Source organism: Liolophura sinensis, chromosome 1 (assembly GCF_032854445.1).
Source record: "Liolophura sinensis isolate JHLJ2023 chromosome 1, CUHK_Ljap_v2, whole genome shotgun sequence".
In the NCBI taxonomy this organism is placed as follows: Eukaryota; Metazoa; Mollusca; class Polyplacophora; order Chitonida; family Chitonidae; genus Liolophura; species Liolophura sinensis.
This window is the reverse complement of record NC_088295.1, coordinates 39,297,529-39,320,457: the sequence shown is the minus strand read 5'-3', so window position 1 is coordinate 39,320,457 and position 22,929 is coordinate 39,297,529. Positions and strand designations below refer to the sequence as shown.

Sequence of the window (22,929 nt, the reverse complement as noted above, 5' to 3'; positions counted from 1 at the left end):
AGGTACAGGCATTCTGCCATCACAATTCAAAATTTCACATTAAACAATTTATCAAATTTTCATTTCGCAATCCCTGCAAATAAAGAAAACAGACATATGTGAAAATGCTGTGACCAGAAGAGGGAAGAGTAGGTCATCAGTGTGAGAGGTAAAATATAACAGTAATATGCCTCAGTAAAAATGAACTGTATGATCCTTGTACACTTATCGAGGTATCTTGTCCAAAAATTATCCACAGGTAAAAATCTCTGAGGTGAAAAAAAAAAAAATTCACAAAGAAAAAATAATATTCGTCATCCTAATACACTAACATGTACGTTGTGGATTGGCTGTGTAGAGTCCCTATCTTGTAAATCACTGATGGGTAAGACTGTTACCTGCAACATTAAAGTAAATTACATTGTTGTTATTTTTTTATTTAGAATATTCACACAGAATTTCTACTTCTACACAGATGCGGTGGTCAATCTGAGACAGTTTCCCTCATCATCTTGAGGTTCATCTGTTTGACAGTTGTCATGTAAAAGCACATACTCTCTCGAACTGAATGCGAACTTCACAACATCTTTCTCCAGGAGTTCAACATACCTCTGTGGCTCAATTTTCTTATTGTTAACAAATGTGCCATTGGCAGAATTGAGATCGATGACATATGGACGCACTCTCCTCCCTACACTGCCATCTTCACGCTTATAACTCACCAGACGGTACTGCAGCACTGCATGCTGCTTTGAACACGATGGATGATCAACTGCTATATCAGCAACAATTCTGTCTCGCCCGATCAAATAAGCACTCTGGCGGTGAATGTGCATGACAGGCAGGGCTTCTTCCCCTTTGAATGGATACAAGCGCCACTTTTTCCTGGGCTTACGTGCTTCTTGTGGGCTCACTGTATTTAATGACTACACCTCTGTATGTATTGGTCTCTTCAGTTAACTTTCCGGAGACCTCAAAGTTGGGTCCCTCTTTTGGCACAGGCTCTTCTTCTGCTGAAGGCTCATTTGGGGGGTTCCTGTCTCTTTCTCGTCTAGCCTCTCGCCGTCTGTCATCATTTCTTTCTCTTTCATGTCTTTGACTCCTCTCTACATCTCTTTCCTGTTTAATGGGACGCTCATTACCTTCTGCTTCAAATCTACTCCTATGCCTGCGTTCATGATTTCTGTCATGTTTGTGTTCTCGTCTGCTATCCCTGTGATCACCACCATCCCTTCGGTGACTCTGGAAAAACAATAATCACAATGAACTTATTTTTTTAAAGAAAGGAAAATACAGGCACAAGATCAGGCACAACTGATAATGGAAAGCCATGATAGCATTCCACAAAAGACTATAAAAGTGACCAAGATGAAAATATATGATGTACTTGGCAAAGAAATGTAAACCTGAAAGGCTGTTGCTACGATTAAAGCCCGATTCACATGTGTTAACATTACACATTCAGTGTCACATACATCATTTAAATACATCCTGATTTCTTGATCAGCCCAGACAATTGCCATGGTATAATATGAAAAGCTAGAGTACTTGGACATCACTACTTGGCTGACACTGACAGGGTCATGAACAGAAATCTGAATTTTTGTGGTATTAAATTAAAGCGACACAGCCTTCACATTTAGAAACCGTAGAGTTTCTTATTAATGTCGCTTTGTACAAACTAACAAAAATAATGGGGCTAGGAGAAACCGACTTCGACAAAACATTTAGTTACATTTTAAACAAATAGCATTGAAATAGTGAAACTGAAATGTTTGTTGTTGTTGTTCGTCCTTGAGTGCTTTACATAATTTGTGATTTTTGCAATATGTAATTACCTGTTTACGATCTCTCGGACTCCTGGACCTTGACCTGTCCTTGTGTTTTGACCTGTGTCTTACTGGACTTTCTGATGCCGGGCTTCGGCGTCCCTTTGTCATATTTACTAGTATACACAGATAGAGCAAAACACACACAATATTTGAAAGCGGAAGTCTTATGGATTAGTGTAGCGCCACTGTTGTCACGAGTTTCTCGCAAGGGGAGGTAATTCTGATTTTCGATTATGGAGAACTCGAACAAATTTCAGACAGTGGTCGAGGGAGAAGCCCCTGAATCTGACGAAGATGAAGAGGTTCGACAAATTTCCGAGAACTCTCAGTCGCAGAACGACACGGTACGTCAGAGACAGCTTTTCTAGTGGTGCTTTATTTAAATATGGCATAATGACACAGTGTCGTTTAATCCACCCTGGGCACTTCTGAGCGTTTTACTTATACCCCTGGAGTAATAGGAAATTGACCAGTTATGGTGAAGAGCATGAATGGCAAATATACACTGTAACGGATGTGATATCGAATCATGTAGCTAAGATATGAAAAGGGGATTTTAGGTTTATTACTATTTATAATCAAAATCATCATTTATATATTCATTGTTAGGCTGTTGTTATTAATGCATAGCAATTGATTTTTGCATTCGGAACAATTTGGGTTATATGCCAGTTTCTGTATTCCTGCAATTATAGGTTTCTACGCCTCAGCGGGTGCGAACAGGGCTTGTTGTAGCAGGAGAGGCATCTGAATCAGAAGAAGAAGAAATAGATACCAGGGAAACAGTGCCACCATTAATGGGTACGCTCATTTTGTCTTAGTACTAGTTCACTGAGGAGGCCAATGATGAATATGGCAAGTCCAAGTATTCCTCAACAAACAATCAGTGTACTCAGACTAATTTTGTCCTTTGTGGTGGGTACTTCCAGAAGTTAGCAGGGTACTGACTGGTGACTTGTGTATGTCCTGATGTCATGTTAGGTTTGCGTTGGTCCATTATTTTGTATGTCATGGAAAATGAATAAATAAAGAGACTGTTTCTGTTGTAATATATATATATATATATATATATATATATATATATATATGTAATTATATATTTCATGGCATGTAAATACCTGTTGGTAAAATCAGTTGTATTAGCATACAATTATTTTGGGAAAAAAAAAGATTATTAACTTTATAATAGCAGTGTTAAGTTTCTATTTTAATCTCAGGTTTCTATAGCAGTATCTATTGATATCTACAGTTAGATTGGTTTACAATTGTTTCAGTGAACAAAGATGGGGAAGGTGACGGTAGCAGAGTGCTTTTGAGAGAAGAATCACATTCTCCCCTGTTAGACAGACAAGCTGAGAAACCTAAATATAACACGTGGGTATACACCAGCATGATCCATGTAGCTGACAGGCTGAGAAACCTAAATATAACATGTGGGTATACACCAGCATAATCCATGTAGCTGACAGGCTGAGAAACCTAAATATAACACGTGGGTATACACCAGCATAATCCATGTAGCTGACAGGCTGAGAAACCTAAATATAACACGTGGGTATACACCAGCATAATCCATGTAGCTGACAGGCTGAGAAACCTAAATATAACACGTGGGTATACACTAGCATAGTCCATGTAGCTGACAAGCTGAGAAACCTAAATATAACACGTGGGTATACACCAGCATGATCCATGTAGCTGACAGGCTGAGAAACCTAAATATAACACGTGGGTATACACCAGCGTGATCCATGTAGCTGACAGGCTGAGAAACCTAAATACAACATGTGGGTATACACTAGCATAGTCCATGGAGCTGACAGGCTGAGAAACCTAAATATAACATGTGGGTATACACCAGCATAGTCCATGTACCTAACAGGCTGAGAAACCTAAATATAACACGTGGGTATACACTAGCATAGTCCATGGAGCTGACAGGCTGAGAAATCTAAATATAACACGTGGGTATACACTAGCATAGTCCATGGAGCTGACAGGCTGAGAAACCTAAATATAACACATGGGTATACACCAGCATAATCCATGTAGCTGACAGGCTGAGAAACCTAAATATAACACGTGGGTATACACCAGCATAATCCATGTAGCTAACAGGCTGAGAAACCTAAATATAACACGTGGGTATACACCAGCATAGTCCATGTAGCTGACAGGCTGAGAAACCTAAATACAACACGTGGGTATACACTAGCATAGTCCATGGAGCTGACAGGCTGAGAAACCTAAATATAACACATGGGTATACACCAGCATAATCCATGGAGCCGAGAAACCTAAATATAACATGTGGGTGTACACCAGCATAATCCATGTAGCTGACAGGCTGAGAAACCTAAATATAACACGTGGGTATACACCAGCATAGTCCATGTAGCTGACAGGCTGAGAAACCTAAATACAACACGTGGGTATACACTAGCATAGTCCATGGAGCTGACAGGCTGAGAAACCTAAATATAACACATGGGTATACACCAGCATAATCCATGGAGCCGAGAAACCTAAATATAACATGTGGGTGTACACCAGCATAATCCATGTAGCTGACAGGCTGAGAAACCTAAATACAACAAGTGGGTATACACTAGCATAGTCCATGGAGCTGACAGGCTGAGAAACCTAAATATAACATGTGGGTATACACCAGCATAGTCCATGGAGCTGAGAAACCTAAATACAACATGTGGGTATACACTAGCATAGTCCATGGAGCTGACAGGCTGAGAAACCTAAATATAACACATGGGTATACACCAGCATAATCCATGTAGCTGACAGGCTGAGAAACCTAAATATAACACATGGATATACACCAGCATAGTTCATGGAGCTGACAGGCTGAGAAATCTAAATATAACACATGGGTATACACCAGCATAGTCCATGTAGCTGACAGGCTGAGAAATCTAAATATAACACGTGGGTATACACCAGCATAATCCATGTAGCTGACAGGCTGAGAAATCTAAATATAACACGTGGGTATACACCAGCATAATCCATGTAGCTGACAGGCTGAGAAACCTAAATACAACACTTGGGTATACACTAGCATAGTCCATGTAGCTAACAGGCTGAGAAACCTAAATATAACACATGGGTATACACCAGCATAATCCATGTAGCTGACAGGCTGAGAAACCTAAATATAACACGTGGGTATACACCAGCATAATCCATGTAGCTGACAGGCTGAGAAACCTAAATATAACACATGGGTATACACCAGCATAATCCATGTAGCTGACAGGCTGAGAAACCTAAATATAACACGTGGGTATACACCAGCATAATCCATGTAGCTGACAGGCTGAGAAACCTAAATATAACACGTGGGTATACACCAGCATAATCCATGTAGCTGACAGGCTGAGAAACCTAAATACAACACGTGGGTATACACTAGCATAGTCCATGTAGCTAACAGGCTGAGAAACCTAAATATAACACATGGGTATACACCAGCATAATCCATGTAGCTAACAGGCTGAGAAACCTAAATATAACACGTGGGTATACACCAGCATAGTCCATGTAGCTGACAGGCTGAGAAACCTAAATACAACACGTGGGTATACACTAGCATAGTCCATGGAGCTGACAGGCTGAGAAACCTAAATATAACACATGGGTATACACCAGCATAATCCATGGAGCCGAGAAACCTAAATATAACATGTGGGTGTACACCAGCATAATCCATGTAGCTGACAGGCTGAGAAACCTAAATATAACATGTGGGTATACACCAGCATAGTCCATGTAGCTGACAGGCTGAGAAACCTAAATACAACACGTGGGTATACACTAGCATAGTCCATGGAGCTGACAGGCTGAGAAACCTAAATATAACACATGGGTATACACCAGCATAATCCATGGAGCCGAGAAACCTAAATATAACATGTGGGTGTACACCAGCATAATCCATGTAGCTGACAGGCTGAGAAACCTAAATACAACAAGTGGGTATACACTAGCATAGTCCATGGAGCTGACAGGCTGAGAAACCTAAATATAACATGTGGGTATACACCAGCATAGTCCATGGAGCTGAGAAACCTAAATACAACATGTGGGTATACACTAGCATAGTCCATGGAGCTGACAGGCTGAGAAACCTAAATATAACACATGGGTATACACCAGCATAATCCATGTAGCTGACAGGCTGAGAAACCTAAATATAACACATGGATATACACCAGCATAGTCCATGGAGCTGACAGGCTGAGAAATCTAAATATAACACATGGGTATACACCAGCATAGTCCATGGAGCTGACAGGCTGAGAAATCTAAATATAACACGTGGGTATACACCAGCATAATCCATGTAGCTGACAGGCTGAGAAACCTAAATATAACACGTGGGTATACACCAGCATAATCCATGTAGCTGACAGGCTGAGAAACCTAAATACAACACTTGGGTATACACTAGCATAGTCCATGTAGCTAACAGGCTGAGAAACCTAAATATAACACATGGGTATACACCAGCATAATCCATGTAGCTGACAGGCTGAGAAACCTAAATATAACACGTGGGTATACACCAGCATAATCCATGTAGCTGACAGGCTGAGAAACCTAAATATAACACGTGGGTATACACCAGCATAATCCATGTAGCTGACAGGCTGAGAAACCTAAATATAACACGTGGGTATACACCAGCATAATCCATGTAGCTGACAGGCTGAGAAACCTAAATATAACACGTGGGTATACACCAGCATAATCCATGTAGCTGACAGGCTGAGAAACCTAAATACAACACGTGGGTATACACTAGCATAGTCCATGTAGCTAACAGGCTGAGAAACCTAAATATAACATATGGGTATACACCAGCATAATCCATGTAGCTAACAGTCTGAGAAACCTAAATATAACACGTGGGTATACACTAGCATAGTCCAAGTAGCTGACAGGCTGAGAAACCTAAATATAACATGTGGGTATACACCAGCATAGTCCATGTAGCTGACAGGCTGAGAAACCTAAATATAACACGTGGGTATACACCAGCATAATCCATGGAGCCGAGAAACCTAAATATAACACATGGGTGTACACCAGCATAATCCATGTAGCTGACAGGCTGAGAAACCTAAATATAACACGTGGGTATACACCAGCATAATCCATGTAGCTGACAGGCTGAGAAACCTAAATATAACACGTGGGTATACACCAGCATAGTCCATGTAGCTGACAGGCTGAGAAACCTAAATACAACACGTGGGTATACACTAGCATAGTCCATGGAGCTGACAGGCTGAGAAACCTAAATACAACACGTGGGTATACACCAGCATATTCCATGTAGCTGACAGGCTGAGAAACCTAAATATAACACGTGGGTATACACCAGCATAATCCATGTAGCTGACAGGCTGAGAAACCTAAATATAACACGTGGGTATACACTAGCATAGTCCATGGAGCTGACAGGCTGAGAAACCCAAATATATACACTGTAGTTCCATGCACTTAATACAACAATTACCTTTCTCTATCCTTAAAGATGACAGTTACCATATAAGTAAAATATTCTTGAGCAAAGTGCTAAGCATCAATTAAATGAGTACTACAAGGGTGTGGTCATCCAAATGGGTATAGATTCAGATCAGTTGAAGATGATAACTTATACAACACTTTGCTTTATTTAAACAGTATGTGATCAATTTTGTGTATTTCAATCTAAATAATGAGTTGTCAAATTTAAAGTTATTGTATTTTCTGTTCTTTCCGATAGGTTACTGCATAAAAAGCTCCGTAAGTACTTGACTTCAATAAGCCATTGTTTTCTGATACATTCAGCGTAACAGTAGTGCAAGAATCAATCATATATCACAGCAAAATTCTTGGTAATTTTTATGGTTTCAGTAGAGTAAGCTCCTTATCAGTATTATTCCCCTTGCTGAAATACAGTTCATAATTATGGTGTAACTCTCTGGAATGCATAATGTATCAAATTGAAATCATTTTGTTTCATAAAGTATAAGAATTAGTGGAATGATTAGGAGCATACATTATAATGATAAAGTGTTTGAATAATGTTTTTGCCTTTACAGGTGAACGTCATGCAATGTTTCGTCGACATTTAGTAGCATCTTCAGCTCAGATGTATTTGTCTGCCAGTAAAGATCTGCACAATACAACACAACAGTTGATGAAAACACAGCTTGTTGTGCAGGTAACACCGTTCTTTGTTACTGTATTTATGCCCTATCAATGCTGTTTATGGAGAAAATCCCACGGTGTCGCATTCACGTTATTCCCATCCTGATGTTGAGAAGGATGGTGGGAATATTGATACATCTGATGTGCTTATCGTGGCATGAGTAGTCAGAAGATAAAGTGACAGAGCTGATATAAATTCTCAAAATGACTCTTGCTTACATAGCGTGGTTTATATGTCACAGCACAGTGACCCAGTAGCCTCTCACTGTGAGTTCAAGTCCAGCTCATGCTGGCTTCCTATCCGCCGGTACGTGATAAGGTCTAGCAGCAACCTTTGGAATGTCATGGTTTTCACCCAGGTTCAGCTCTGCTCAGTTTCCAAACACCATAATATTGGCTGGAGTCATGTAAGTGAAATATTCTTGAGTGCAGCGTAAAACTCAAATAAATAATGAAATAAATAAGACGTCGTTTGTCAAACAAGTGAATCTCTCTTGTGTTCAGAATGTTTTAGCTTTTGTACAGGCACATGATTGGTAGAACTAGCGAAAAGAAAACTTTTAAGGAAGAAGTATTTTAGTCAATTGAACCAAAGTACAGTTGGCTATTTAAATCTCCAATTTTTAATGTGCTTTTATTTACAACTGTTTCAGGACATTTCCCACAATATGCGCCTGCTGACAAATGATTTATTCCACCTGGAGGATAGAATTGATATTATATCCTCATGTAACCTGCTACCAGATATCAACATTCAGATGTAAATCAAGACTCGATTTGAAATCAAACTAAACGTGTCTCTTGCAGCCAGCATTTAGAATGCTGTCTGATGAAGGACTGCAATCATTTGTGATGACTGAATACTGATAACCACAGATTTTCTGTTTTGTTGGGTTGTCAAGGAAATGCTTTTTTTTATGTTTAATGATGTTTTTTTTTTGGGCGTAATTCAATGGTTTTTATGTACTATCCTGAAGTAAGATAGATTGTACCTGTACATAAACATTTGAGATGTTTGAAGCAGGTGCTCTAGCCTTATGAAGTACATTTGTGTTAAAAGGCTTGTGAACTTCTTTAAACTTTTGATGGTTACTTGCAGTGAAATGTTGCCAACAAAATATGCGCACATACTTGTGCGATCTTTGATGCCTACGGTACACATGGCCATCATGTGTTAAAACTTTAATCAGGGTAGTCTTGTTCCTGACAGTCAGTTCTTGACAATAATTACAAAAACCATTTGATTTTTTTCATTTTGACGTTGATGACACAATCAACACAACAATGGAGGGTGTGCAAAATGGAGACAGTGATTAGTATTAGTCATTGACTCAGAGATGATTTTCAGTGAAGCATGTACCTCATTTATTGTATTCTTCAAGCCTTTAATTCTAGTCATGGCCTCTGTTGCTGAAGTGGTTAGCACGCCAGCGCGTCACACTAACCAGAGAGCCTCTCACCCATGCATTCGCTGTGAGTTCAAGTCCAGCTCATACAGACTTCCACTGCAGCCATATGTGGGAAGGTCTGCCAGCAACCTGCAAATAGTTGTGGGTTTCCCCTGGGCTCTGCTGAGTTCCCTCCCACCATAATTATGGCCGCCGTCGTATAAGTGAAATATTCTTGAGTACGGCGTAAAATACCAATCATATAAATAAATAAATATGATTCTAGTCACCTGCCATATTTGTACATTGCACATATTTCAGCATATGTATTGTTCTGTATATGCATGTATTTTCATGTTTGTTAAACCTGTTTGTATATCTGGAAGCTGCATAGAATTATTTTGTGGGGATACAGCATGCGAAGAGTTGTAATAAAATATCCAGATCTGATTGTGGGAGACTCCTGTTTGTTCCTGTTATTCCAAACAGAGTATGGATATTCACAGTGATTAAATTGCAAGTAACTCTTTTCAAGAAAATATACTAAATAACTGTTGTATCTACGCTGAAGAATTTTTCACTTATACAACACCTGTAAGTTTTATAGTTGAAGTGCATGGGGTTAACCGCAAACCACCGATCACCAACAAACCATTCCACATGTTATCTACAGATATGCACATCATGCTGGTGAAAGACAAGTGATCCAAGGCTGGGTTTGAACCTGCATCTTATATGCCCTGGTAGCTCAAGGCAATACTCTGTAACTTGCCTGGGTGTCGTAGGTGTGCCTTTAACAGGTGTCTAGCATATGATACTTTAGTGAAACGACACTACCACGTTTAAAGCAAGGGCAAATGGCCCTCGTCCTGCAAAGAGAAAAGACTGATGTAGCTGAAACAGCTCTCGAAGCAACGTAAGATTTCATAACTGGAAATTAAGAGATTGAGTAATCTTATGGCATGGTCTTAAAAAAGGTGAAAAATATAGAATCACGGCCTCCAGGGCAGTTTCCCCCATTATACCGGTACTGAAAATCGTGAAACGGCGGTATCATCAAACTGCTTGATGATGAAGGGGAGGTAAGCCGGGTCTAATTAAGGGAGGGAAATAATGCGATGAGAGCTACCCCCCTTATGCAGGTTTTCTGTGTTTGGAGTCTGAAAAATATTTTGGCGGAATTTTCAGACAGCAAGTGAAACGACAGAGGCACAGAATTACACAACTCAGATTAACTACCTAGGGATCCGTTCGTAATGTGTTTTGATCGCGTTGGCAATAAGATAACAGCAGTGGTCCTAGAATTTATTTGAATAAGTTATTATACTGTGCATGGAGTTGAAGTTCAACATGTATTCTTAGATGAGGATCATGATGTCTGTGGACTGAGTGGAAGTGGGCCAAAGGATGAATTACTAGTAAAGACAGATATTAGCTAGAGAGATTATTGTCCGTCCAATATATCATTCGGTGAGAAAGTAGTAGCTTACATTCTGGTAAATATTTCTGTTAAATTTCTTGGCGCAAGACATTTCTTCCAAGTGCTTTCGTCTAATTGATCTGACTAATTGAAAAGACACCAACCTAAAGATCTGGTTTCCACACCCACCGCACGCTCCATATGCCCCTACCTGCTTTAGAATAGATTTGTTATAGCTGTGAAGGCTTCCACACCACAGGGAGATAGCCAGAAATGTTATAGGGGGTGCCTAGGCCATTTTGTTATAGCAGGGTGTCCAGATTTCGTTTTCCCCTGTCTCTCCCATGTTAAAAGTTGTGAAAGCACTACAGGGTGTCCAAATAGCACCAGTTCTCTGTTTTGGGAAGCTGGCTATATCCATATGCTCCTTGACCATTGTAGCCTTGCTTGATGATGAAGGAAAATACCACTTACAATGTATTCAACACAAAACAGAAAAAGAAAAAAAAAATAACGATATGTTCCTGTAATCTAGGTGTAGTAAGTTTGATAATGTCCAACAGTGACAGGCTTTCTGTTGCTATCAGTCAGAGGCTGCCATATTTGAAATTGTTAATGGTCTGGTGAAGACATTAGATATATTTACCAACTTCTTTAGTGCATGTAAGAGTTGTTAGAGCCTAAATCTGGAGGTACTCTCAACTCTAGTTCTGTACCAGTTATAACGTGAATCTGAGACTTTGTCAAGTCTGTCTTTCACCCAGTGAATTATCTCCCATGAGGACATCATCATTGATATGACATCTGTTAATAATAAGATGCATTGGCTATACAATGCAAAAATATTGAAGAAATACATCAGTAATCCATTCTGTACTGTTGTGAAAAGTCAAAGAGCTGCCAACTTTTATATAATGCACTGTTTCTGTTAACCTTAGATGAGCTATTTTATTCACTCAAGCACAGTACATCTCTAATTGTATTTAGATATGACAGAAGCCATAGGCCTGTCAGAGTGAACACTTTTCGGATGTACAGTGAACAGTAGTATTTTAGCTTTGCACTCATCATATTAGTGAAATATTCTTGAGCGTTATAACATATAAATTAATAAAGTGTTGTGTAAAACTTTAAATATTTTATAATATTCATCCAAAAATAAAAAATTCCCCAAAATATGGTGAACTGTCTAGGTCAGTTTGAAGTAGAGACTACATTAGACATGAGATACATTAATGTATTACTCTGTTTTTGTAGTTTTCTGCCCTCTATGAACCATGGAGATCCAAGATAGTTGTTCCATGACTCCTCCCTTGTCACCCATGGGATTTAACCTGGTGGAGGATGAGCTGCCAGGTGTTATCCCAGGACATGACCCACAGGGTAATATTTACTGTGCTTATCTGTGTACTGGAGAAATAAACATAATGGAAAGCCTACCATTAGGAATACTCCTGGGGAAGGCTAGTGCTTTTCAGGATAATGGTGGAAACGGTTGTTAAAGCCTAAATATGGAGGTACTCTGGACCCTAATTCTGTACCAGTTATAGTGTGAGTCTGACTCATTGTCAAATATGTTTTTCACCCAATGAATTATCTCCAATGCAAAAATATTGAAGAAATACAACCTATATTCTGTTAGGATTTCTTAAATGGGAGCGAAGTGTTCATTTGGAGGGCCTCTTCGTCCATTCTGCAGATTAATTTTTATCAATGGCTCTGTAGATATAACATTTTTGGTAAGATTTTTCCTCTGTGTAATGTGATTTTTAAATGAAGTAAATGGTTATACTGTAGTTGTAAATGCTGTTGGTTTAACCATAACTTTCAGATCCTGATCCCGTTTCTGATCGTGCAGTGGTGTTTTTGTGTAATGGAGAAGACAGACTTGGTATGTGTGAGAACTTTCACCCAGCTGGACCGCTCCTGTCTGGATCAATTCACAGGTATGAAGGCTGAAAGTGAGAGTCTCAGTCCAAGAGAAAGCCAGTTCAAAGTCTCAGGCTAAGTGAAAGCCAGCTCAGAGTCTCAGGCTTAGTGAAAGCCAGCTCAGAGTCTCTGGCTAAGTGAAAGCCAGCTCCCGTCTGGATTTATTCACAGGTATGAAGGCTGAAAGTGAGATAGTCTCAGGCCAAGAGAAAGCCAGTTCAAAGTCTCAGGCTTAGTGAAAGCCAGCTAAGAGTCTCAGGCTTAGTGAAAGCCAGCTCAGAGTCTTAGGCTTAGTGAAAGCCAGCTCAGAGTCTCTGGCTAAGTGAAAGCCAGCTCCCGTCGGGATCAATTCACAGGTATGAAGGCTGAAAGTGAGCTTAGAGTCTCAGGCCAAGAGAAAGCCAGCTCAAAGTCTCTGGCTAAGTGAAAGCCAGCTCAGAGTCTTAGGCAGTGTGAAAGTCAGCTCAGAGTCTCAGGTTAAGTGATAGCCAGCTCAGAGTCTCAGGCTAAGTGAAAGCTAGCTCAGAGTCTGGGGTTATGTGAAAGCCAACCCAGAATCTCAGGCCAAGAGGAAACCAACTCATAGTCTCAGGTTAAGAGAAATCCACCTCAGTCATGGGTTAAGTGAAAACCAGCCCAGTCTCAGGCTAAGTGAAAGCCAGCTCAGAGTCTGGGGTTATGTGAAAGCCAACCCAGAATCTCAGGCCAAGAGGAAACCAACTCATAGTCTCAGGTTAAGAGAAAACCACCTCAGTCATGGGTTAAGTGAAAACCAGCCCAGTCTCAGGCTAAGTGAAAGCCAGCTCAGAGTCTGGGGTTATGTGAAAGCCAACCCAGAATCTCAGGCCAAGATGAAACCAACTCATAGTCTCAGGTTAGAGAAAGCCACCTCAGTCATGGGTTAAGTGAAAACCAGCTCGGTCTCGGGCTATGTGAAAGCCAGCTCAGAATCTCAGGCCAAGAGAAAGCCAGTGTATAGTCTCAGGCTGAGAGAAAGCCAGCTCAGTCTTGGGCTTAGAGAAACTCTGCTCTGAGTCTCAGGCTAAATGAAAGCCAGCTCAGTCTTGGGCTAAGTGAATCTCAGCTCTGAGTCTCAGGGTAAATGAAAGCCAGTTCAGTCTTGGGCTAAGTAAAAGCCAGCTCAGTCTTGGGCTAAGTAAAAGCCAGCTCAGTCTTGGGATAAATGAAAGCCAGCTCAGTCTTGGGCTAAGTGAATCTCAGCTCTGAGTCTCAGGGTAAATGAGAACCATCTCAGCCTTGGGCTAAGTGAATCACAGCTCTGAGTCTCAGGGTAAATGAAAGACAGTTCAGTCTTGGGCTAAGTGAATCTCAGCTCTGAGTTTCAGGGTAAATGAAAGCCAGTTCAGTCTTGGGCTAAGTGAATCTCAGCTCTGAGTCTCAGGGTAAATGAAAGACAGCTCAGTCTTGGGCTAAGTGAATCTCAGCTCTGAGTTTCAGGCTAAATGAAAGCCAGTTCAATCTTGGGCTCAGTGAATCTCAGCTCTGAGTCTCAGGGTAAATGAAAGACAGCTCAGTCTTGGGCTAAGTGAATCTCAGCTCTGAGTTTCAGGCTAAATGAAAGCCAGTTCAGTCTTGGGCTAAGTGAATCTCAGCCCTGAGTTTCAGGCTAAATGAAAGCCAGTTCAGTCTTGGGCTAAGTAAAAGCCAGCTCAATCTTGGGCTAAATGAAAGCCAGTTCAGTCTTGGGCTAAGTGAATCTCAGCACAGAGTCTCAGATTAATAAAGCCTAGACATGGTCATTGTCCTCCCCCCCCTCCTCCCTTCCTTCCAAAAAAAAAAAAAAAGACCTGCATTAAAGTCTTCTGCTTTACCCTTGCTGCAGATCAGAAATGTTGGCTGGCTTAGACTCTGACTATACCAAAATACCTTGTGCTCATGTGGATAATGGCATCTTAGTAAAAAAGTACTGCGGATGGTCATTGGTTTTCGCCAGGCTCTGCTCGATTTCCTCCCACCATAATGCTGGCCGCCGTCATATAAGTGAAATATTCTTGAGTACGGCGTAAAACACCAATCGAATAAATAAATAGTAAAAAAGTACAATTGCCATGAAGTGGTATTCATCTGTTTAAAGTTACTGCACACGTCCCCACATTCAAATTTAGAACATTGTAAGGGACAGAGTATATACCTCATTATTGTATGTAACTCCAATCAAATGAATCAAACAATGTTCTAGAAAACATACAGTTTGAGGTCAATAGGGAATTGTTCAACAATTGGAATCCTGACCAAGACGAACCTTTTGTTAAGATATAGACCCTTAGAACAGATTTAGACCCTTAGCTCTGTGTACCTGGTTATTTCAGCCTGGTGAGTAACGAGGAGCTGACCACCCCAGGTATCCTGCTGGGCTCTAACACCTGTGTACTGTTTGGGAATTATTTCACTCCGCAGACGGCCCTCACAGAGCACCTCCACAGTCTTTTCCAGTTTGCCAAGTAAGTGTCACACCCAAAGTGTCCCTTATTTCCTAGTTTTCCTACCAGCAGTTTTGAAGGGATGTGATTTACAGCCTTAAGATTTGATATCTGAAGGCTGAAAAGTTGCTGGTGATCATATAGAGACGGGTAATGTCACTGAATGGGCAATCTAGGTCCTCCATGATTAACACTAATGTACGCGCATGCACTCCAGGTTGTGTATTATACCTCACCGTGTTAAGAAGATTTACAGGAGGTAAGTTACTGATCAGTGCTTTATAAAAAAAATCCTGTACAAGATGATGTTGTCAGCATTGTTATCAGTTATTTGTATATCTGTATATAGCGAGTTTGGCAGAACTGATTTTTGCTGTTCTCTTGGCTTTTTATCCTGCAGACTTTGGATCAGCAAGATTGAGCTATTTCCTGGAGCATCCTTGACAAAGGGTAGGACATTGTGTTTTGGAATTTACAGTCTTGCGAGAGATATAAATGGTCATATTTATTGGTCCATCAGTCAGCTTGTCTTTGGTTTCTAGGCAATAAATCCTCCTAAATTTTTTGAATGTTGGTAAAATTTTGTGTGCAGGTTCTCTTTGAAAAAATTAAGAAAAATAAAACAGCTTAATATGTGCACATGTTTTGTATGTTTAATTATTTTTTGACGCTGATTGTTTGTTAGTTGAACTTGATCCATGCTTAAGATTATATATTTACTAAGCACTATGTATACTTCACAGATGAGAGTGAAGTTTTCCTGACGGCAAGAAGAGAGCTGAAGGAATTTCTTGATTATGTAATCTTATTTATCACAAAGTAAGCTATTGGAATCTCGGTGCAGACATAATAACACAAAATTTTGTTAAAGTTAGTTCTTAAAAAGAAATGGTGTTTTGTGAGTATGTTTGCTGTTATGATTTTTTGAGTGAACAGCTACATCAGTGCATTTTATATTCTTCTCTGATTATTGATTTTTGATGAATTTGAATTCAAATTCAGCATTCCCATTTGTCTATTTTGTTGAAAGGTTTTTAGCTTTGGGAAATCCTGGAATAAGAGTTTTTATAATATTCTTGAAAGTACATGTTTTTGAAGGTTAGATATCATATTTCATTATATTTGAAATAAATTGATAAATACACTGTATAAAATACTACCCATTGATATCATCCACATGAAGCTTTGTACTGAAGCTGAGTGGCCGTTTTCATGGGTGGGAAACTGGACATAGATCATGATTTTGATGTGGTAATCAACTGTTGAACACTTTTCAGTCTTTACATATAGTCTTGTTTATTACAGATATATGAGCTCTGAACAGCAGCCATACCTTTGTCATGAGATCAGTGTTCAACTGCAGGCTTTACTGCAGTACCTGGGCAGGCTCTCTGAACATAGAACCTTTACCGGAGGTGTATCACGAGGGTCGAAGGTCAGTGCTCATGCCCACTGGCCCACATTTTTGCTCACTGTTTTAATTGTTACATGAAACAAGTGCATTTTGACAATATATGTAGTTGACACATTCAGGCCATTCCAAGTTTGCCATCAGGTCCTTAAAAAATTGGATGTAAAAATTTTGACCAATCAACAGACAGACTGACTGCTGTCTGATTGAATGACATGACCCAGCTAAAATCAATAGCAAAGTATAAGTCAAAACATTTGTTTTACTATGTTTTGTAATAATAGCAGTTTGTGCTGGCTCAGTTACTTAGTAGAGAACACTAATAATTTGTTCAGCATCATAGAATAATGGTTTGAAAGGATGAGCTGCAGTTTTCTGCCAGATACGTGGCAAATAACAGTGGTCCCATCCAGACTTAACCCCAGTATGGGGTTGCTCACAGGGCACTAGATTTTTATGAAGACAATTTGTAGATCTGAAATTTGTAAGTTTTGTCATGAGTTCGTTTTGTTACGCAGAATCCGACAAAGGCCTCTCATCATTTCCACATGCATATGGACATGTACTGGGGTGTTCTACAAATCATGATGAAACTGGATCAGATTTGTGCAGGTTTGTTTGGACTTACAGACGAATGAACACACCAAAAATTGCCTCTTTTGGGGGATAATTGATTGAATCAGCTCCTGTCAAATCTTCCTTTTTGACTCACAAAAAAAGTCCAATGTAACAGGCTAAGAAAATGTGGAAGCTTAGACAGGTTATCTTAGTTTTATGACCTGCACTCTGTGACACTAAATGTTGACTCAATTTCAGGAGATAACTTCATTGAAAGAAATGCACAAAATTGGTAAATAGTTTGTACATGAAGGCCTGTCATTATCCAATAATACACTTTTTCATGGTAACTCCTCTCTGTATAAGGAACTTGGCAAGTGAGAATGTTGATGTATGTTAGCAAATGCCATGATTAAATATATCTAGAAGTCTAATGATGTCATCTGTGCTGTTTTCTTGTAGGAAACTCTCCCCAGGTAACAATATGCTGTAACAAGAATGACAGCAGTGTAACGGAGAGCTTGACCTCACAGCTCACTCAGCTTATTCTATGGGACTTGGTCACTATTTGTGCTGACCGCTATAACAAGGTGAGATGTGAGAACTCATTGTATATCTGTAACAAGGATTTCATTAAAACCAAACAGAAACAGAAAAGAAAAAAAACCATTTACAGTGTTCCATTTCTGGGCTAGTAATAAACATTAGTTTCTAGTAATCACTAATTCATCACAGAAAGCATTGATTTTTTAAAAACATTTATATCAGAAGGGAATATTTTCAAAAAGATACCTCTAAGATACTTCACAATGTTTTATGTGCTAACATCATTTTCCACATTAGAATTTTCTTATTACATATTCAGGTACATTAATGTTTGAGGAGTAATGTATATTTGGGTACATTAATATTTGGGGTGTGATGCATATTGGAGTACATTAATATTTGAGGAGTAATGCGTATTTGGGTACATTAATATTCGAGGAGTAATGCATATTTGGGTACATTAATATTTGAGGAGCAGTGCATATTTGGGTACATTAATATTTGAGGAGTTATGCATATTTGGGTACATTATTATTTGAGGAATAATGCATTTAATTCTATTCAGACAAAACTCTCCATAATAATACCATAGGCAACATTTCATAGGCAATGTTTGTTCTGTCAAGATTTAGTTGACAAAATCAGGTATTAAAACTTCACTGAGCCATATCGTCTTTACAATTGATGTAAATGTTCATGTCACAGGAAATGCTTGTGCAGTTTGGTGTCAATGTTTCCATTCTGTATTGCAATCTGTTCTGGTCTGCAGCTGTCACCCAGTGACCGTCTCCGCCTGTCTGCCTTCCCCTGTTCCTGTGTGAGAGAGTTTCTGGTCATCCTCATTCACCTGTTGTCATGGAGACAGAAATCAGGACATGGACAGGTTGTCACACTCACAAATATGACTGATATAGCCTCATCTCTGTAATGTGTTTCTGATCTGCTTCATTTGCATTTACTAAACTCCAAATTTGAAATTCGAAAGCTTTCCTCGTGAGGTATGTTGTAAGTGCCACTCACAAGTCCACTCAGGGAAAAAAAAGTAATTCCCAACTTTAACTCATCTTTATGTCAACAAAATTTCACACTCTCTGTTTTATATATTTAAATTTGTAAGCCTAAATTTCTGCTGTAATTGACATTGATGTTAATGACCATATGTAAAGTGGTTTCACCTCCTGTGTTTTCAGGATTTCTGGTTTGATTTCCACAGTACTGCTCAAGGTTTGCTGACTTGTACAAGAGATGATGGGTCAGTTGACAGTATGGATACAGGTACTACTAATGAATATACTATATAAAAGATGAAGAGACAAACTTTTAAATATTAAACAAATATAGATTTGGCAAAATGAGATGCATTTGATATGTAAATTGCAACTTATATGGACTTTTTATTCTGATAAGGTCAGCATAATGGTTACCATTTATTTTATATCTTGGTATGAGGAAATGAGTCTAATTATCTAAATTGATGATATTTACTATATATTAGGGTTAAATTGTTTACATTGACAAACAAAGTGACAAACATGTACCAATTATGTATGTATATACTATATATTTATTTACTTGATTGTTTTATGACATGGTATCCAAGAATTTTTCAGTCTTTTCAGAGGAATAAAGGATCAGAACAAGTATTTTCCTTGAAAAGGAGATTTGGGCCTCCACCAGGAAGTGGGGAGTAATTACTTTCATGTGATCATAAGCGCATTGTGATTTCTTTGTGAAGATTCCAGTGTGTTTTACAATCCGCCTGAAATCAGCGTAGACAAGCCTGCACCTCTCTGCCTGTGGCTGATGGCTCAGATTGCTCCACTTTTTGCCTACGATGACAGAGGACAATATAATGCGATCGTATGTGCTACCTACTCGATTCCAATAGGTTTTCTGAAACACTTACACATTTTAAATTTTCTATTTACGGTGTAAAATTTCTGCTGTCTTGAATATATCTTCACATCTTGTTTTTATGTGGCAATAAATATTACCAATTTGACCATTCATAAAAAATACAATTGTGAATTATTGAACTGTTTTGAACAGATAATGCTCCCAAGATGTATTAATATTGTGGATAAGGAAATGCTCAGGGTTGTTTTCTGATTTCAGTCAGCTGTTCAAAGCAATTACCCGCTAGCACAGACTCTCATCAAGGCCTGCATCACATCTGTAAGTGAAGTGTGCACTGATAATGAGAATTTCATCAATATTTGATGTATGTTTATATAATTATTTGACTGGTTTGTTTTACCATCCTAAAGACTGTTTCTTTATTGTGAAAATGTCTGAAACTGTCTGGAAGTTGCTTGACAAGCTTCTGGACATAATGAGGTGTAATCTATCTAAAGCTGGGTTTGAACTCATGCATGTCACTGGTCACTTCCTTGTAGCCTGCGACAAGAACATTGGATTATTTTTTGCCATTGATCATCACCCAAAGGATGAATGTAGTGATCTTTAATATTTATTTATTTATTTATTTATTTGATTGGAGTTTTATGCCATACTCAAGAATATTTTATTTATGCGACGGAGGCTAACATTCTGGTGAAAGGAAACCAAGCAGAGCTCATTGGAAAAACACAACGATATCCACAGGTTCCTGGAAGACCTTTCCCACATATGACCGGAGAGAATGCCAGCATGAGCTGGTCTTGAACTCGCAGCAAATGCATTTGTGAGAGGTTCCAGGGTCATTGACCTGTAGTTTGCATATGAACACAAAGAAAGCAGTGAATGAGTTTGGGCTCATGAGATCATGGCATTCACAGAGTGGATTAAACAATATTTGCTTCAAACAGCAATTCAGGAAGTCTGTTAAACATATAGTTATCAGTTCATGGGAAATTTAGAGTTTGTTTGATTTCTTTCTCTCTTCTTCAGCCTAATGTTGATGAGTCACAACTGCAGCACTATCTCAGATATTGTGTCAAACTGTCACACTTGTGGGAACCCAATGTTACCATGGTGATGACATTGTGGGACTATTTTTCTGGAAAGCTGGTAAGTATTGTTAGACACTCTGAACTTGTATTGGGTCAACAATGCTCTCATAACCAATAGCTGTAAATTATAAAGCTGACTTTTCACTTGAGATAAAATACGATGCATTATTTGTGTTTGTCTTCTAACAAATATGATGAATCTGCTTCAAGTCAAACAACAAAGATCCCACAATAGCATTTGGTAATTTTACCTGTCTGGTTTCATTCTACAGAACAGTAACTTCCAAGTGGCTTCAATGGGTATACATGGACTTGCATCTATAAGGTTTGTGTTATCTGCACATTGGGTGACGGTATGTCCAAGTGGCATCAATGGGGATACATGGACTTGCATCTGTAAGGTTTGTGTTGTCTGCACATTGGGTGACGGTATGTCCAAGTGGCATCAATGGGGATACATGGACTTGCATCTATAAGGTTTGTGTTATCTGCACATTGGGTGACGATATTTCCAAGTGGCATCAATGGGGATACATGGATTTGCATCTATAAGGTTTGTGTTATCTGCACATTGGGTGATGGTATGTCCAAGTGGCATCAATGGGGATACATGGACTTGCATCTATAAGGTTTGTGTTGTCTGCACATTGGGTGACGGTATGTCCAAGTGGCATCAATGGGGATACATGGACTTGCATCTATAAGGTTTGTGTTGTCTGCACATTGGGTGACGGTATGTCCAAGTGGCATCAATGGGGATACATGGACTTGCATCTGTAAGGTTTGTGTTGTCTGCACATTGGGTGACGATATTTCCAAGTGGCATCAATGGGGATACATGGATTTGCATCTATAAGGTTTGTGTTATCTGCACATTGGGTGATGGTATGTCCAAGTGGCATCAATGGGGATACATGGACTTGCATCTATAAGGTTTGTGTTGTCTGCACATTGGGTGACGGTATGTCCAAGTGGCATCAATGGGGATACATGGACTTGCATCTATAAGGTTTGTGTTGTCTGCACATTGGGTGACGGTATGTCCAAGTGGCATCAATGGGGATACATGGACTTGCATCTGTAAGGTTTGTGTTGTCTGCACATTGGGTGACGGTATGTCCAAGTGGCATCAATGGGGATACATGGACTTGCATCTATAAGGTTTGTGTTATCTGCACATTGGGTGACGGTATGTCCAAGTGGCATCATTGGGGATACATGGACTTGCATCTATAAGGTTTGTGTTGTCTGCACATTGGGTGACGGTATGTCCAAGTGGCATCAATGGGGATACATGGACTTGCATCTATAAGGTTGGTGTTGTCTGTACATTGGGTCACGGTTTGAGTGATGATTGTTTTCCAGCTAAAATAATATTTTTTTTTTTCATTTTGAGGGATCTTTAGGCATTACTCTCATTAGTTTTAACTTTCTGAGGTGTTATTAAAGTGCATAATATGCGCTGGTTACTTGATGTAAGTCAAAATTGTCTAGAATGAAAATACATGGTTTATTTATTTACTTGATTTGTGTTTTATGCCATTCTCAAGAATAATGAGAATATGAATCTCATTTGTGATATTCATAAGAGACAAACCTTTCTATGACTTTCAGGAAAACGGCCGTCTCCTTCCTCACTGATTGCAAAAGTCTAACACAAAGGTAAAATAGAAGTGAATATTATTATTAATTGGTCTGCAGTTAATTTCACATTAACTTGTGACATCTGTTATTTGGTTTTGAAAAATCCATGCATTTGAAATGTTATTTGAAATGTCCCAAACTTTTCAAATGCTTGACACATGTCAATGCTTCAATTCATCAGCAGGAATGAATGGTACTAAATGACGTTGTAACCATTTTCAGGGATGTTGTTTTACGACGTCTTGAGCAAGAGGACAGCTTTAGTTTGTTCCTACACATCTTGTCTGATCATCTACACCGCTTCCTGGAGCGTGGCTCCTCACAGGAGTGGAGACAGCTCAAGGGCAGGTATGCAACACAAGTCTCCTACAGGGATCCCACCTTGAAATTTATTGAAAGGTTTTCAAGGCTGTGAAGATCCTTGATAAAAGGTCTTTTTAGGGGTACGCCCTGGAAAGTTCTTAATTTTTCCTTTTCTAGTAAACAGTAGTTTTGTTTATTTATTTATTTGATTGATGTTTTACGCTGTATTGAAGAAAATTTAACTTCTACGACAGCAGCCAGCATTATGGTGGGAGGAAACTGGGCAGAAGCCCGGAAAAACCCACGAGCAT

The 22,929-nt window shown here is 39.2% G+C and overlaps 3 protein-coding genes across 3 annotated transcripts in view; 2 read left to right on the top strand and 1 right to left on the bottom strand.

Moving 5' to 3' along the window:
• Positions 1-1,953, bottom strand: LOC135482102 (smad nuclear-interacting protein 1-like). Its single transcript, XM_064761941.1, is given in 3 exon segments — positions 1-887; positions 889-1,221; positions 1,818-1,953. Coding segments are annotated over 3 exon segments (876 nt in total). The 5' UTR covers positions 1,920-1,953; the 3' UTR covers positions 1-446.
• A 68-nt stretch (positions 1,954-2,021) lies between these two features.
• On the top strand, positions 2,022-9,867 carry LOC135482141 (biogenesis of lysosome-related organelles complex 1 subunit 3-like). Its single transcript, XM_064761990.1, has 6 exons — positions 2,022-2,155; positions 2,507-2,612; positions 3,086-3,185; positions 7,600-7,619; positions 7,919-8,040; positions 8,681-9,867. The coding sequence occupies exons 1-6, from the start codon at positions 2,045-2,047 to the stop codon at positions 8,789-8,791; spliced, it is 570 nt and encodes a 189-aa protein (XP_064618060.1). The 5' UTR covers positions 2,022-2,044; the 3' UTR covers positions 8,792-9,867.
• Positions 9,868-10,622: 755 nt separating this feature from the next.
• LOC135482168 (protein MMS22-like) overlaps positions 10,623-22,929 on the top strand; it is a 34,382-nt gene continuing 22,075 nt past the window's right edge. Inside the window, exons 1-17 of the mRNA XM_064762030.1 lie at positions 10,623-10,885; positions 12,093-12,218; positions 12,667-12,781; positions 15,095-15,226; positions 15,606-15,655; positions 15,949-16,024; positions 16,511-16,640; positions 17,135-17,228; positions 17,637-17,764; positions 18,490-18,603; positions 18,911-18,995; positions 19,456-19,580; positions 19,836-19,895; positions 20,610-20,729; positions 20,944-20,996; positions 22,286-22,333; positions 22,538-22,663. Coding sequence (XP_064618100.1) covers positions 12,113-12,218; positions 12,667-12,781; positions 15,095-15,226; positions 15,606-15,655; positions 15,949-16,024; positions 16,511-16,640; positions 17,135-17,228; positions 17,637-17,764; positions 18,490-18,603; positions 18,911-18,995; positions 19,456-19,580; positions 19,836-19,895; positions 20,610-20,729; positions 20,944-20,996; positions 22,286-22,333; positions 22,538-22,663 — 1,562 coding nt within the window. The 5' untranslated portion in view covers positions 10,623-10,885; positions 12,093-12,112. The remainder of the gene's footprint in view (positions 10,886-12,092; positions 12,219-12,666; positions 12,782-15,094; positions 15,227-15,605; positions 15,656-15,948; positions 16,025-16,510; positions 16,641-17,134; positions 17,229-17,636; positions 17,765-18,489; positions 18,604-18,910; positions 18,996-19,455; positions 19,581-19,835; positions 19,896-20,609; positions 20,730-20,943; positions 20,997-22,285; positions 22,334-22,537; positions 22,664-22,929) is intronic.